At 36.4% G+C, this 18,071-nt stretch overlaps 1 protein-coding gene across 2 annotated transcripts in view; it reads left to right on the top strand.

The window, feature by feature from the left end:
- Samuel (SAM-motif ubiquitously expressed punctatedly localized protein) overlaps positions 1-18,071 on the top strand; it is a 532,479-nt gene that overhangs the window by 333,122 nt on the left and 181,286 nt on the right. For both annotated transcript variants that reach the window (XM_075295802.1, XM_075295803.1), the window contains exon 4: positions 10,154-10,526. In XM_075295802.1, the coding sequence (XP_075151917.1) occupies positions 10,154-10,526 (373 nt within the window). The remainder of the gene's footprint in view (positions 1-10,153; positions 10,527-18,071) is intronic.

Raw genomic sequence — 18,071 nt, forward strand, 5'->3', positions numbered from 1 at the left:
TTTCCCTCCACTTTCCTGGGATATATGCTAAGTTGATACATCCTATATATCGCCGACAACCAGGGGATAATTCTGTCAGTCACTGCTTGTAACTCCGCCGGAGTAATTCCATCAGGTCCGGGGGATTTGAATGGTCCAAAGCTATTTAACGCCCATTTTATTCTAGATTCCGATACAATTTTCTCGATAGGAGACGACCGCTGAGCCCATGTGGCACCGCCAGAACATGGTTCGACCGTCTGCCTCCAGCATCTCCTCACTGGACGTTGTCCAATTGCCCTGCGTTGTTTTAATGAAACCTGGAGCGGAGTTAGTGGATGCTAGTACCAATACTGCTGCAGTAATCATTCCAAGAGTTATGCTGAGCCTTTCTCAGTTCTCGCTTGTATTCTCTCAGATTCTTTTTGTAAGCGTCCCAATCCTCAGGAGCTCTGTTGGACTTTGCTTTATTAAAGAGCTTCCTGCAGGATTTCCTCATGTTACTTAACACCGTAGATCACCAGGTGGTCGATTTTCCTCCCTTGGCTTCCTTCTAGGACATGCAGCTTTAAGTGAGATGTTGAAGGCCTTAGTAATCCTCTCCAATGCGTGTTCGATATCTTGCACAGTGCTCATATTTGTCTCTGGTATTTCCGGTATCATCATATTGAACGATTCCCTATACCTATTCCAATCAGCTTTCTTAACATTTGGCGGATATATGGTCTTGGTGGTATGAACATCTACTTTGAAACTGATGTTGCGATGATCTGAGAAGCTATGTTCACTTAAAACCTGCCATTCAGATATCATTTCATTGAGTTCTTGTGAGGCCAAGGTGACGCTCAAAACCTCTTACCTGTTTTTAGTGACAAAGGTTTGGGCATCTCCCTTATTGCAAACTACCAAATTAGTACGCAAAATAAACTCTATTAGCGACTCACCCCTTGCATTAGTATCACTACTTCCCCAAATACTATGATGTGCGTTTGCATCGCATCCCATAATAATTTTTGTCTTTGTTTTCAATGACTCCTCAACTAACGTGTTAACGGCACATGTCCCATGTAGACCGAAGATACCCAATATTTGCATTTGGCTAATTCTAAACTGGCAACGACAGTGTCAGTATTTCACATTGAAGGAAGTAGAAACAAGTTTAGTTCGTTTTTAGCAATTATACAGGCTCGATTTACATCATATACTGCAATAGTTTGAACCCCGGAGTATTTAATTCACATATTTTGTTGCTATAAACATATGGTTCTTGAATAAGAACTATATCTATGTCCCCTTTCATCAGGAGAACGTTTAAGGCAGAACATGCAGCCTTACAATGGTGAAGATTTATCTGGAGGATCCGTAGGACCATCGAGATTTTCAACAACCGTCACATCAGCCGTTTCAACCCTAACTATAGGTTCAACTTTGGTGATTTTTGAGGCTGTAGAGACCTCCTCTCGCATACGGTGTCTAGCCATGTCTGCATATTTGGTATCTCTCTCGACTTCGCAAGAGGATCCGCTTATATCTGATTCAGACAGAGGCTTGTCCATCCGAATCCTTTAGCTGATCGTTTTTATATACCTTCATTTGGATATAATGAAAGCCATAACACGGCCCTGGAACTTTGCTAGATGTGGCAAAGACTGAGTGTTCAATATAAACACCTCATGCCGTCTTGGTCCATCCACTTCATCCAAACGGCCAACCTTCCAATCAGCTGTTGGAAGAACTGGATTGCATTGTTTCAGTCTATTTAAAATAGATTCAGGGTCAGGAGGGTTTGCAGGTATCCACGCATGTGCTCTCGGTCTAGCCGGTATGTCTTTCTTCTCGACGAACTCTAGAGCAGCTCCTTCCCAAACTTCACCAATTAGTGTCAAAGCAGCTTTAAAACATTCTATAGACCTCTGGTTCTCAAATGCGACTAGCTTAAATCGTCCTTGACTTCAACCAGCACCTGTGGGTAGACTCCAGACAAAGCATTCTCAATTTCCCCCCATTTTTGCTTTGGAACCATACCGTCCAATGCTCCTTTATTATTGATAGCCATCACAAGGCTGTCTTTAGCAACTGAGGCAAACGATCTTTGATCCCTTTTGGATGATGGCAGCTCATCCGGTGATCTTTCCCTTTTTCCAGCTTCAAGAATACCTTGAGGCCATTTTAAGGAATCGCATTGTTTAGCCGACAATGTGCTTGCGTCGACTGATCCTAATTTCTTTAGGATGAACAAAGCATTTCTGCGTTCCTTGATTATCTTTCTAGAGGGATTACCCCCTTTTGATGTCGTTACCTTAGAAAAGGTTCGACTTGTCAAAGTGTCGCCACCTGTCGATCCGTCTACAGATCAACTAATTGAGCCTAACTCTTGGTCATTGCCCAAATTTATACTCCAGTCGATACGCGTCCATTGGGCCCTGAAGTTAGCACCCCAGTTGATAACTTTGAATTTTGCTGCATGGTGGCTTAATATTCCACCACACTTGAAATTCGTAGTAGGTACCTATTACGATGAGTTAATCCGCTATTAAAAAACACGTCCGTTCCGTTCGATGGCGAAGTGGGTAGTCCTGTTTGTGTATTTTTGGAGACCATATATCCTGGGTGCTATAGCAGCCTCGGTCTTCATTCTCCGTTTTTTCGATTCATCTATAATATTGTGTTTGAATAATTCGACGACAAGTTCGTTATTTATTCTTTGCAGCTTGCTAGTGGATCCGATTTTATTTTTCTGTGCATCATTATGTCATTCACAATTTTCTCCATTCTCGTATCATACTCCAATTTTTTCATTCCTACGATAACATTTCCTTTGTCCGTTTCTAAAAAGATTATATTCTTGTTGTGATTTAGAAAACGTCGTGTGTGTTCCACTGTGCGTTGATAATATTTCTCTCCCTGCGTTAACTATTGTTTGTTTGTGTGGCTTCCTATCATTGTCCCGGCTGCCAATAAAATTTCAAGAAAAATCGTCACTTTTTTCGATAAAAATCGGCATAATCGGCACTTGCATTTTAAAAATTGTCCAAAAATCGGAAATGTAAATAATATTGAAATTAAACATTTTTTTGGGTAAACACAAGACAAAAATAAACAAGAAAATTAATGTACACAAAAATGCATTTCCATAAAAAAAGCATAACGAAGTCAGTTTTGTATAACAATAATGCGCTTTACAGATTATCAGTTATTTCGGACGACAGTGCTCGTGTCGAACATATCCCATATATTGGACACATTATAAGTTAAGTCCTAAGGCATAATCCAAGTCGTACCGATTCGACACACTGTAAGATTCTTTACAAACACCGACATTCCGTCCGGAATAACTGATAGTCTGTAAAGCGCATAAGATTAACATAAAATTTATTTTCTAAAACAAACAAACAAACTATTTCATAATTTTTGTATAAAAAAAATATTTTTCTAAAATATTGTTATTAATTCAGTAACATTATTATTTAAAAATAAAATATTGAGAAACTCAAGAAAAAGTCCCGTGTTTTCCAAAGCAGATGATTATTTATCCGATAGATATGTCCATATGTGGTTATTAATTTTCTTGTACTGTACTATTCACATTCTGAGTAAATCATTGTGGAGGAATCATGATTATTTGTACGAATTTTGACAAAAGTCACAAAGCCAAAGTAGTCCACGTTTTATTTCCGAAAATTTTTTGTCAAAAATTTTCAAATTTATTGTAATATTTTCAAAAATTTTTTCAAAATGTAAAAAGTTTAACTCCTTAAACTATGTGTCTATAGAATGAAGCTAATATTGTCAAAATCGGAAAAAAATCGGAGTTGTCCATTTTTTTATTAAAAAATCGTCAAAATGTCGATAAATTGGCAAAATTGGCAGCCCTGATCATAGCTGTGAACTTGTTTCTCGCGAGTTCTTGTTCTTCATTGTCGTTGATAGTTCTAATACACTCTTCTCCTTGTGTGTGGCAATGCAAACCTTTTACCATGAGAGAGGAGTCAGGTAACATCTCTGGGTATTTGTGAGTTAGTCAAATTGATAAACCACTTGTCTTTGCTCTTGATGTCTAGGTCTCTCTTTTGCTGTTCTCTAGGACTTTCGAAATAAAATTAATATTTTAATACAAATGACATTCGGTTGTGAATACTACTCGTAAGTTGTGATAACTAAGTAACAGTTACGACAATTACTTACGGCAGGTCGTGACATCCGAATTCAGGCAAAAATTTTCAAATAGGGATTTTTTAGTTCCTACAACTGCCTGTCTTCTATCACAAATGTAAATCCATTGAAATAGTTGAAACCAAAGATTATAGATTTGAGGAAGATAGGAAATTGGCTTGCGTCATACCAAATGTTGCATTTACCAGATTAGTTTAATACATGTTTGTAATCTTTTAGTTGTTTTTCGTTTTTATTTTTTTTAAATGAAAAATTTAATTTTCTTAATGAAACAATGTTAAATTTTAGGCAACAACAAAAAAATTACATTTTCCCGTTTATGGAAATTTATTTCGTGCACTTAATTTCTTTTTATTTCCATTTTAATGCTATGTCAATACTTGTCGTATACGCGTTTGGTTCGAGTATTAAACTAATCTGGTAAATGGTTCGATCTCCTCAGTAGCTAATTTTCTATCTTCCTACAATTTATAATCTTTGATTGAAACATTGTAGAAGAGACCCACGTATGATTGTAAATATAGTACATAGATTGGGACAATTGATATTTAATTATAAATGTAGAATATTCATTACTTCAACCGATTTCCAACCAATCTCTTCTCTGTGTGTAGTAGAGTAAGTGCAGCAAATGTGGTACGGGCTGGTAATGCGGTATAGTAGCTTTTTCAAACAAATTTGTTCTAACAACATACGAATAACTAAATCAAGCTGAATAGATTGCGGATGTCAAGGAATGAAGCAATCAAAGATCAGTTTGATTTTTGCAACTGTTTCTTTGTACATTAGTTTTTGGATGTAACTAACTGACGAGTACTAAATAAGCATAAAATGTATGCAATTGCGATACATACATTGCATTTATTTTTGTTTTTTTTTTTTTTTACAAAAAATCTACACATTTGTATGAATTCGTGCTTAATGTGTTTTTTAATAAATTCGCAAATATAATAATTATTATTGGTTTCTTGTTTTTCGCTCATTGTTGCGTGGATGGCTAACACTACCCAACAAAAAAATTTGGAAGTTCTTGCAAAGGCACATCTTTAAAAGCACTTCCAGAAGATGCACTCCCAATTATGTTCTTTATTTTAACTACCCATGAAGTTCTTTTAATTCAATTTTTTATAACTTGGGTTTTTCATACTTTTAATGGATAATTTTAACTTTTTTTGTTTCAAATAGGTTGAAAACTGAGTAAGTGTGTAAATATAACCATAGCGATAGGCGGTAGGCGAAACATTTTTGCCGCAACGGCAAATACAATAAGCTTGACGGCGAATAATTCCATTTTTCACGTTTCCTAGTGTTTTTTGTTGTCAATACAGCACGATTTGACAATACTAAACAATGAAGTTGAATAAAAACATATAATGGCTTGTTATTTGTTGAGTTATTTCAAGAAAAAATAATCTACACGTGTCCAGGCAACAGCAATTCCTAGTGGTGAGTTAAAAAAATTGATAAGCGATGGCAACACTATACCAGTTTTCGCCAAGGAGTTAGAATAAGTTTTAATTTAGCGACGCCGCTAGCCGTCACGGTATTCCGTCGCGGATTTTGGGCTTCCCATAAGAAATACACGTAAATAAGTGTTCGCCTACCGCCTATCGCTATGGTTATATTTACACACTAAGAATTCATAAAATGGTACAAATCGTTTAAATTTTATCGACAAAAATGATAAATCCAACCTGAATTGTGAATTTTTGAAAATATTTGAGGTTAAACGTTTCCGACAAGCGTTAGAATCCATTAAAAATTATAAAAATAACACAGAATTTTTTAATTTACATCCAAAACATTGAATTCGGATCACACCTAAAGAAGTGATGCAAATTCAGTGCAACGGCTGTTGAAACGGAGAACTTCCGTGCTATGACGAGCCCATGTTAAATTCATCGCTTCTGCGTCAATTTTGCACCACTTCCGGATCCAAAAAGAACATTTTCATTACTTTTTTGGCGACGTTTTCTTTGCTGGGTAGTAAAATGAATGTGGTAAAATCTTAGCCGGAGAAAAACAAAATATTTGGCTATGGAAAAACAAATGGGTATACCACATTTGCTGCACTCACCCTACATTAAATGTTAACTCAAATCCAAAGCCAAATTCATAAGAATATGTAAATCGAATGAACTCTTATAAAATCACAAGAAAATTATTTCATATTATATTACATTCACACTATGCTCGAAATTTCGCTTTGTCGAGATTTGCATTTCGACTATCCATACAATCGCAAGATTTTAAATGTAAATAAATAAATAAGTAATAATACCATCAATTCAATTACGAAATTAATTGAAATTGCTGCAATCACGAAAAAGGTGGTATCAAACATAGAATTAATAAGATTGATTAAAAAGTCCATAGATTTCTTCAGCACTTTCAATTAATATGTTATTGTCTTGACGAAAATGGACGTGGCAACTATCTTAAATATTGTGATCTTAAGAAAATATTTTCCCCAATTAAAAGAACATGACCTTTTTACTATTTTATTTAATTATGAAAAAAAATTGTAGACGAAGAAAGGACGTCATTTGACGAAAAAGACTGTTTTTTACGGTGTAAAAATTATATGTTTGGAAATCAAATTGGAAAAATGTTCATAAACTATTACATGTTTGGAAGGGATATGTTAATATGTAAGAACATATTATGTTCGGGTCATTACATTTTCTTAAATTTAATGTTTCTGGATGCAAACATGTACATTAATTTAGAAATTTCGTATAAACATATATATGTTTAAAAACGTCAGTTAGAGCGAGAGAGAATAGAGAAAAAAAATAAAGATGGTGGCGGAGATAGATAACGAAAGCCACCACCATAACACAGTGAAAGTATCAAATGAGAGCCAATGGAGCTCTACTTGAGAAACATTTTTTTGTAGATAAATGTGCTTGTATTCATATTTGTATGTGTCTGACACATGAACAAGGCACCCCAAAAAAATTGACATGATTAGGTCTAAACACATTCCGTTCTGCATTCTTTTTGTGGCATCAAACCTACTATGAGTACGAGGGCAGTTCGGAAACTTCTTAGCCTACACAGAAAATAATTTCCGTAGTTAAACTAACGCTAAATTTAACTTATTTTTATTGGAAAAAATTTATTTGCTTTTAGTTAAATTTTATTATTTTTATCGAAATTTTCCACAGCTTAATGAAATCTTAATTTTTTTAAAAAAGAAACAGATATTCAAAAAAGACGCATCCGTAATTTTTTTACAATGGAAAAATTAGAAATGCGTGCTGTCATTAAATATTTACATAAAAAAGATTTATCGGGACAAGAAATTCATAATGATATGGTGAATGTGTTATGTTAGGTGAAAGTGCTCCTTCATATGCAACAGTAAAAAATTGGGTTGCTGAATTTAACGTGGTCGTAAAGCATTGAAGATGAACCACGTAGTGGACGTCCAAAAACAGCAACAACAACAGAAATTGTAGCCAAAGTGCATGATATGGTATTAAAAAATCGACGAATAAAAGTGTGTGAAATTGCTAATTCATGGGCATCTCAAATGATCGAGTCCATTTAATTTTGCATGAAGAACTACAGATGAAAAAGCTTTCTGCAAGATGGGTGCCGCATTTGTTAACAGTCGATCAAAAACGCATAAGAATGAACATTTCTCAAGCTTGTTTGGATCGTTTTAAGCGAAATATAATGGATTTTAAGCGTCGTTTCATAACTGTTGATGAGACATGGATCCACCACTATACTCCAGAGACACAAGAACAATCCAAACAATGGAGTGAAGATGGAGGAAGCGCCCCAAAGAAGGCAAAAACAATTCAATCGGCTGGCAAGGTTATGGCAACGGTTATTTTTGGGACTTCAAAGGTATTTTATTGATTGACTATCTGCCAAAGGGTAAAACAATAAATTCAGAGTACTATTGCAACCTTTTGGATCAATTAAATGTACAAATTCCAGAAAAACGTCCTGGCTTACAACACAAAAAAAATAATTTTTCATCAAGACAACGCACCAGTGCACAAGAGTGTTTTAACAATGGCTGAAAACCACGAATTAAAGTACGAGTTGCTTGACCACCCACCTTATTCTCCAGATTTAGCTCCCACACGGATGAAAAAGACTGTTTTTCATATGTTTGGCTAACAAATTTTTTGGAAAACAAATTTTTAAACACAATATTTTTGAGTGCAAGCATGTAATGTTCATAAACTAGCATAACATGTTTGGGACATATATGTTAATATGTTAGAACATATTATGTTTGGGACATAAAATGTTTTTAAATATAATATGCTTGGATGCAAACATATATTAATTTAGAAATAGCCTATAAACATATATGTGTTTAGTAGCTTGGAGCGCTATTTAACAGGGAGCGATATTGAATTAAGTTGGTGGTTGTTGCTTGTTATTACAAAATTAACATTTTATTTTTCCTTGGGCAATTGATCAGCTACTTCTTTGATCCTTACAAACTGTGTGGTCCGCTGTTCGAATCCCCGTCCGGCAAAAGGTAAAATTAAAATAAAAAAAATCATACAATTGAATAATTTCTTCTACAATGTTTGTATTACAGAAAAAGGTGCTAAGAACTAAATAATCTCGTGGAAGTGAGAAAGATGTGGGGGAATATACAATTGGGCAGAAACAACATTTTGAGCATTCAGGTCGAAAACCTATGTTGTTAGCACCTATATTACCTGTTTATTTTCATAATTCATTATGATTGTACATATATAAAAAAAAAATAAAATTTTGAGCACAATATTGTTTGGGAGAATTTTTTTAAGCATATAATATTTTTGGTTGCAAAATGCTTCCAAACATATTATATGTTCACATAATAACATATTGTTTTTTGGAAGACAACATTATTGAATTTGGATGCAAAAATACAAAATGTTTGGAAATTGACTACCCAAACATGTATTGTTTACACCAATATGCTTTCAAACATATTATATATTGGAAGAGATCAAACATATAAATGCTTGGGCAATACCCAAAAATGTATATGCTTGAAGCAAAATATGTTTGGGAGTATATGTTACAGAAGCGATTTTTTGTGAGCGTGCAGTGACTTTTACTTGTTCCCAAATCTAAAAAAATTCTTTGCTGGTAAGCGTTTTACCTCAAATGAAGATGCAATTACAGTTGTAAACCACTATTTGAAAGACCTTGAGGAAAACTATTTTAATCAAGGGATAGAATTGCTAGAATATCGTTGGACTAAGTGTATTGAAGTTTCAGTAGATTATATTGAAAAATAAAAATATTTTTGAAAAACTAACTATTCTCTTTCATTGATAGGCTAAGAAGTTTCCGAAACGCCCTCGTAAGTCGATATTTCCCGGCCAAGAAGATGTACTAAAATAGCGGAAAGCAATTAAAATTTACGAACAGATTTATTTAAAGGAATTAAATATTTCGGGCCTTAAAAATAATATGCTTATGGTGAAACATAATATGTTTGCACAGTAAAACCAAATTTTTGATTGAAAAAATTCTGAAAATATATATGCTTGAAGCTGCATATATTTTCTTTCTTTTATGTTCATATAAAACCACGTGTAATCCATTTGTGAATAATTAAATTAAATTAAAATAAATTAAACCACAATAATTTCATACACTACATTCATTAACACTTGATTGACGAAAAATTAAATCGGAACGAATAAATGTACATGAAATTTGTAACCATGCAATTGTTTGAATTACATCTACACTTAATCTATAAAAATACTATTTTCGCAAAATAGGTTCATAATTTTCCAACCATGCAATGATCTCAAATTCACATCCAAGAGTGATGATTTTTCTACTTAAGAGTTGGAGGCTGAACAATACCTTTAAATAGGTTAAGTATTGTGGTCAATAAAAGTTGAGTTTGCATACGCAGTGTCATTTTCATTTATGTGCCTATTGAATTTATATACAATAATAATATCAAATAAAAAATGAAAAATTATATAATAATATTCGTTTTTTTTTTATTTTTCAGTACAAGTAATTTTAGACGTCATTCGGTTTTTGATGGCACAACAAATAATGCAACCAAAAAGACATTTTCTACCACATCGTCTACGAAGACTTCATATAATGTACCTTCTCCATCTACGACAATCAGCAAAGAAGTTTCGATTGCGTCAACATCTTCTCTGCCACTTCCCCCACCTCTGTCCTCTGGAGGCATATCTCCGGGCGAATCGTCACAAACTCAAAATCAAATGTGTGCAAATGCCGCAGCTTCAGCGGCTAATACCAGTGACAGTGTATCACCCTTTGTGACCTCTTTCCTATCCAGTTTGCCATTTGCTCAAGGCATTTTTTCGCCTCTTATTGATATGAGTAGTACGCAAGCGTTGATAACCTTGGTAAGTATCCAATTCCACTATTTAATTGAAAATTAAATACAATTCGCATGAATTTTTCAATGGGCTAGATTTGCATGCCCACCGAATCAGGGCATAAATCCCTTCACAATATTCGGGATAATCTCTTCCTGGTTGGTTGGTCAACGCAGTTAGTTGATTACAGTGCTCTGTTAACTAATTATCTCATAATAGAGTGGTTTGTCTCATCTTCACATATATAGCTTTCCATTTCCGGCCGAGTGAAGCTATCAAAAGCACGAGAAGAAAAAACAAACAGCAATAAAGCCACTTTTGTGTATGTTTAAGGTACTTTCATGCTATCCAGTGATTACAATTTTTTATTTGAGCAGAACTTTGGTTGTCATCATTTCTTTTATTCAAATATATTTTATTAATAACACTGGCGTAGCTAAGTGAGGTTTATGGGTTTTTCATCTCCCTCTACTACAATGACAAGAAAAAATTAAACATGAAAATCCAAAGAAAATTTCTATTTTCAAAGCCTACTAAATGAAAGTTAAAATTCTTTCTCAAGTTCAAATCAATTAAATTAAAAGCATACTAAGATTCAATAAAATAAGTAAAATGACAAGTTCTTTTTAATATTTAACACATACATATATATAAATTACTACTAAATTCGGAATATGTTATCGAGATTTATTTCTGATATTCAGTTATTATTGCCAGTTTAGATAGTGACCTCTTTAGAATACAAACTGAGGTTCGAACTTCCGCTGATCTAACAATTCCATCCTTGCCAGGGAAAAGTCTCACAATCCTTCCCAATCTCCAGTTAGATGTTGAAACATCGGCATCTATCAGATAAACTATTGGCCCACATTAATTGTTGTTTTCGGAGAACACCATTTTGCTCTTCAAATTACGATTGGCAAATATTTGCGAATGCAACGACGCCACCAACAGTCCTTGAGGCTTTTCAATATTTTCCACTGCTTCCTAAGACATAGATTTTTCAAAAGGCGACGGTGTTTATGTGTAGTTGCAACATCCAACTTGGGAGCCACCGTGGTGCAATGGTTAGCATGCCCGCCTTGCATACAGAAGGTCGTGGGTTCGATTCCTGTTTCGACCGAACACCAAAAAGTTTTTCAGCGGTGGATTATTCCACCTCATTAATGCTGGTGACATTTCTGAGGGTTTCAAAGCTTCTCTAAGTAGTTTCACTGCAATGTGGAACGCCGTTCGGACTCGGCTATAAAAAGTAGGTCCCTTGTCATTGAGCTTAACATGGAATCGGGCAACACTCAGTAATAAGAGAGAAGTTCACCAATGTGGTATCACAATGGACTGAATAGTTCAAATGGGCCTGATACATCGGGCTGCCACCTAAGTCTGCATATTAACCCTGGAAATTCAACCTTATTTTTTTGTACACTAACATCATCCTTCGTCATTTTGACGGCTTATTTCAGGACGCTATAATTTACATCGTAAGCAAAATTGAGAACCAAATTGGAGTTTATTTTCTTATTCAATTTGTTTTTAATAAGCATAAAATGGTTGAATTAGTATAACTTAATTTTATCATTTCCCAAGCGACTAAAATGCATTTGTTCGACTGTTCACCACTTAGGTGAATTCTATGCATTACTATGTAACAAAACGAAATACAAATAAGATTAAGGGACTTGGAAGTTAAATGAAAAGATGATGTACAGTGGGCGAAAACATGATTCAATTTGTAAGATTAAATTTCCCAAATGTTTTCTCCATAAGGAGTTAGCATAAAGGGCCCAAAATTGAGTTATCTCTCCCAGCCAGATCTATACTAAAGGCTGTGGAAAGGTTCATTCGCCCGAAACATGTACAGTCCAGGCGTGTATAGATTTGTATATGGCGTTTTCTTTTCAATGGCTCTATTAACCATGTTCCTTAATCTATATCTGTCCATAAAGCTCGAAAAATAATTGTATAATTAGACAAAAATGAAATTATACGTCGTCATTTTGACGAAGGATGACTGTCTAAGGTTAATTACCTTATTGGTAAATATTACTATAGTATCCATGTCACCCTCAGCTACAGGTTTTATCATACTAACGTTTGAGATTTGGTTCTTTAATAATTGCTCCGGGCGACCGAGGGTTTCTTCCAACATTTGAATTATGGCACTTACATTGGCCAATCCAGGGAAACCGTAAAGGTCTTTCAATAAATGTCGAAGCTGCATAATATTCTGCGGATCTGAGTACTCAAATTCTCGCGTAATACTTTTCAAATCGTCAATGAAAATTGCCCACTCTTCAGGCCATCCATTAAATTCAGGAAGGGGATACATTTTAATGTCGATTGGATTGCTTGTTTTTGAATCCTCTGTCGGCAAAACCGGTGGTGCATTTCCTGCAGAAATCGATAGATCAGCAACATCTTCATTGCGTTCTCAGTGATAAGATGAATCACCAGCTCCAATATTCTGTCCTCCAAAATTAGACGTACGCCTTTCGACAATAGATGGACTATCAGATCGCCTTGGCTCTCATCAAATGTTCGACTCAAAGCACTCGCCGTTTTTGGCTTCTTCGATTTTCTGCGGTTCGATACGCTGGCATTCTGAATATTTATTAAAATCAGATGCAAATATATCCTCACCTACGAGTCAAACACTAAAAAATCAGGATTTTCAGGATCTCGAAAACACCTCCTTGTATTAATAAAAATTTGTTGTTTGTTTGCGGGGCTTAATTTAATAAAACTTTTTATTTCTTATTATTGGTTTGTTCTTCAATCATATTTGTTGTTTTGATTTCAGTTTAAAACCATTGCGTTGACTAATCTACAATAGTAGCTTAACCAACAGAGCAAAATAATATATGTCAATTTATTTGCACCCTATAGACTGCAAGATAGTTGGATGGACAGTAGATTGGGTCACGGCCTAAAGAAAAAAAAAAGTTGATGCGGTCACCCCCAGTTTTGTAGCATATTCACAGACAATTTCAGAACACCAAAACTTTTTTCCCGTGCACCCTACGACCCCCCGAAATACAATTTATTGTTCTGTGTCGTTATTTGAAGTCCGATCGAAAAGAAACGCATATCGTTGTTCGTGGTTGATCAGGGGCTATATTTCGTGCATTGGTCATTTTTGACTCTGACGTCAACTTTGATTTTTAATTTTTTTATTTCGCTTCGTATACCCCTATGATGCCCATTTCTGATAACCATTATAAAGATCTTAACAAAATATGAAACTTTTGCTTTTGAAGAATTTACTTCTATTCATAAACAAAAAAGTTACAGAGATTTTAAAAAGTCAATAGGTCACCCTACACACCACCACAGTTCGGTCCACAAAGTAATGCCAGATGTCCCAAACGTAGTGGATTACTTTCTGGTGAAACCGCTTTTCAACAAAAAGTTTGAAACTCTAATTCCCAACAGTGAGGCGTGGTGCACACAGACACCAGGGAATAAACGTTATATAGATTTCTACACCGATGGTTCCAAATTGAAGTGGGTTTCGGAGTATACTCTAAAGTCATCGAACTTTAAAAAGTGAAATGAATACCCAATCACTGTAGTGTTTTTTCAGGCTGAAATATTAGCAATAAAAGAGGTGGCAAATTGGCTGATAATTAATTTTCCAACAACTGTTGGCATTAATATATACTCCGACAGTCAACTTGCAATAAACTCCTTGGAGTCTGTGTTCCTTAACTCGAAAACGGCCGTCAACTGCCGCAAATTATATGGGTGCCTTGAACATATCAGGGAACAGCGTAGTGGATTAGTTAGCAAGGCTACACAGAAAGAATTTCCGTACTTAAACTAACGCTAAATTGAACTTATTTTTATTGTACAAAAATTATTTGTTAGTAGTTAAATTTTATAACTTTTCCACAGCCCAATGAAATTTTCGTTTTTTAAGTATGTCTCAAACATTTTATGAACTAGGTTAGGTTAGGTTAAAGTGGCAGCCCGATTAAGATTCAGGCTCACTTAGACTATTCAGTCCATTGTGATACCACATTAACTAAAAGTACCTATTACATATGGGCACTTCTAGTTTTAACCGCTGAACCTTCTTGATTATTTTTCTTTGTTGAACCAACCAGATTGTTCCAAAAACATTAGCAGACTGCTTAAGTTAACGTTTTCCAGATCCGCCAGTAATCTGAAGCTATATGCTCCTAAAAGTTGCTTGCGCTTTACACAAAATGCAGGACACTCACACAAGAGGTGTTTAATTGATTCTTTTTCCTCCGCATCATGACAGCTCATACAATAGTCATTATACTTCGCGCCAATAGTTTTTGCAAAATCTCCTATCAGGCAGCGACCCGTTATAGCAGATATCAGGAGTGATATCTGACGTCTCGAGAACATTAGCATATCTAGTGTGCGGTTTAAGTTGAAATGGGGCCATATTTGCTTGGTGTCGTTACAACCCTTGCAATTCTCCCATCGAACATTTGCCATCATAACAGCCTTCTCACGCAGCATGAGCTTCCCCTGGAATATGTAAGGTAGTCCCTAGCCTTGCCAACTCATCAGCTTCGCAGTTCCCCGGTATGTTCCTATGGCCAGGCACCCATATTAGGTGAATATTGTACTGCTCAGCCATCTCATTGAGAGATTTGCGGCAATCGATGGCCGTTTTCGAGTTGAGGAACACAGAGTCCAAGGATTTTATTGCAGGTTGACTGTCTGAGTATATATTAATGCCCACATTTTTTGGAACATTACTTCTCAGCCAATTCGCAACCTCTCTTATTGCTAATATTTCAGCCTGAAAAACACTACAGTGATTAGGTAATCTTTTCGCTATTTGAAGTTCCAAATCATTAGAATATACTCCGAAACCCACTTGTCCATCCAATTTGGAGCCATCAGTGTAGAAATCTATATATTCTTTATTCCCCGGGGTCTGTGTGCACCACGCCTCACTATTGGGGATTAGAGTCTCAAACTTTTTGTCGAAAAGTGGACTCGCCAAAGTGTAATCCACTACGTTAGGCACATCTGACATTGTTTTGAGGACAGAACTGTGACCGTAACCTTTTTCCGACCACAGCGATAGTTCGCGCAACCGCACAGCCGTTGTTGCAGCTGACTGTTTGGCCAAAATGACTAAAGGCAATAGATGCAGCATGACATTAAGGGAATTTGTTCCTGTCTTGCTGAATGCGCCTGAAATACACAAACACGCCATACGCTGAACTTTATCTAAACCAGTCGGTTTCTGAAGTGCCGGCCACCAGACTACAACACCATATAGCATTATAGGTCTAACCACTGCCGTGTATAGCCAATGCACAATTTTTGGTTTTAGTCCCCACTTTTTTCCTATTGCCTTTTTGCACGAGTACAAAGCTACAGTTGCCTTCCTCGCCCTTTCTTCAATATTAAGCTTAAAGTTCAGCTTCCTGTCCAAAATAACGCCAAGGTATTTTGCACAATCACCAAAGGGAATTTCAATACCCCCTAAGGAAATAGGCCTAACCGTGGGAGTTTTGCGATCTTTGCAGTACATGACTAATTCTGTCTTTGCGGGATTTACCCCAAGACCATTGTCTTTCGCCCATTTTTCAGTCATCCGGAGGGCCCTCTGAATAATATCTCTGATTGTGGATGGGAATTTTCCCCTGACTGCCAGAGCTACATCATCTGCGTATGCCACCACTTTTATCCTTTCTTTTTCTAGAGTAACCAGAAGGCTATTTATAGCAACATTCCAAAGAAGAGGTGATAGAACTCCTCCTTGGGGAGTGCCTCTGTTCACATACTTTTGTATGTTTGCTTGTCCTAGTGTGGCTGAAATACGTCTCTTCATTAGCAGTTCGTCTAACAGCCTGAGTATACATGGATCAACATTCAGAGTTGTCAGTCCATTTAATATCGAGCTCGGATGGACATTATTGAACGCCCCTTCGATGTCTAGAAACGCCACGATTGTGTATTCTTTGACAGATAGTGAGCTTTCAATAAAGCTGACTAGTTCATGTAGTGCGGTCTCAGTAGACCTGCCCTTCGAGTATGCATGCTGTCGTTTCGAGAACAAACTTGAATCGATGCTAGTTCTAAGATAAATATCTATCATCCTCTCCAGAGTCTTAAGTAGGAATGAGGATAAGCTGATTGGTCGGAAATCCTTCGCCCTCGAGTGAGAGGCTTTTCCCGCTTTAGGTATGAAGACGACTTTTGTTTCCCTCCACTTTCCTGGGATATATGATAAGTTGATACATCCTTTATATATCACCGACAACCAGGGGATAATTTTGTCAGTTACAGCTTGTAACTCCGCCGGAGTAATTCCATCAGGTCCAGGGGATTTGAATGGTCCAAAGCTATTTAGCGCCCATCTTATTCTAGTTTCCGATACAATTTCCTCGACAGGAAACGACCGCTGAGCAACTGTGGCACCGCCAGTACATGGTTCAACCGTCTGATTTCCAGGAAAATGTGTGTCCAATAGTACCTCCAGCGTCTCCTCACTGGACGTTGTCCAATTGCCCTCCGATGTTTTAATGAAACCTGGAGCGGAGTTGGTGCATGCTAGAACCTTCCGTAGTCTGGAAGCCTCGGACGTATTCTCAATACTGCTGCAGTAATCATTCCAAGAGTTATGCTGAGCCTTTCTCAGTTCTCGCTTGTATCCTCTCAGAATCTTCTTGTAAGCGTCCCAGTCCTCAGAAGCTCTGGTGGACTTTGCCTTGTTAAAGAGCTTCCTGCAGGATTTCCTCATATTACTTAATTCCGTAGACCACCATGGTGGTCGATGTTTCCCCCTTGGCTTTCCTCTAGGGCATGCAGCTTTCAGTGAGATGTTGAAGGCCTTAGTAATCCGCTCCACTGCGTATTCGATATCTTGCACATTTCTCATATTTGTCTCTGTTATTTCCGGTATCATCATATTGAACGATTCCCTATACCTATTCCAGTCAGCTTTCCTAACATTTGGCGGAAATATGATCTTGGTGATATGAACATCAAATTTGAAACTGATGTAGCGATGATCTGAGAAGCTGTGTTCACTTAAAACCTGCCACTCAGATATCATTTCATTCAGTTCTTGCGAGGCCAAGGTGATGTCCAAAACCTCTTGCCTGTTTTTAGTGACAAAGGTTGGGACATCTCCCTTGTTGCAAACTACCAGATTAGTACGCAAAATAAACTCTATTAGCGACTCTCCCCTTGCATTAGTATCACTACTTCCCCATATACTATGATGTGCATTCGCATCGCATCCCATAATGAGTTTCGTCTTTGTTTTCCGTGACTCCTCCACTAAGGTCTTAACGGCATATGGAGGCATCTCCCTGTCATGTCCCATGTAGACCGAAGATACCCAATATTTGCATTTGGCTATTTCTAAACTGGCAACGACAGTGTCTGTATTGCACATTGAAGGAAGCAGAAACAAGTTGAGCTCGTTTTTAGCAATTATACAGGCTCGATTTACATCATTACCACTATACTGCAATAGTTTGAACCCCGGAGTACTTAATTCACATATTTTGTTTTTATAAACATATGGTTCTTGAATAAGAACTATATCTATGTCCCCTTTCATCAGGAGAA

The sequence above is a fragment of the Haematobia irritans genome, chromosome 2 (genome assembly GCF_050003625.1).
Source record: "Haematobia irritans isolate KBUSLIRL chromosome 2, ASM5000362v1, whole genome shotgun sequence".
Lineage (NCBI taxonomy): Eukaryota > Metazoa > Arthropoda > Insecta > Diptera > Muscidae > Haematobia > Haematobia irritans.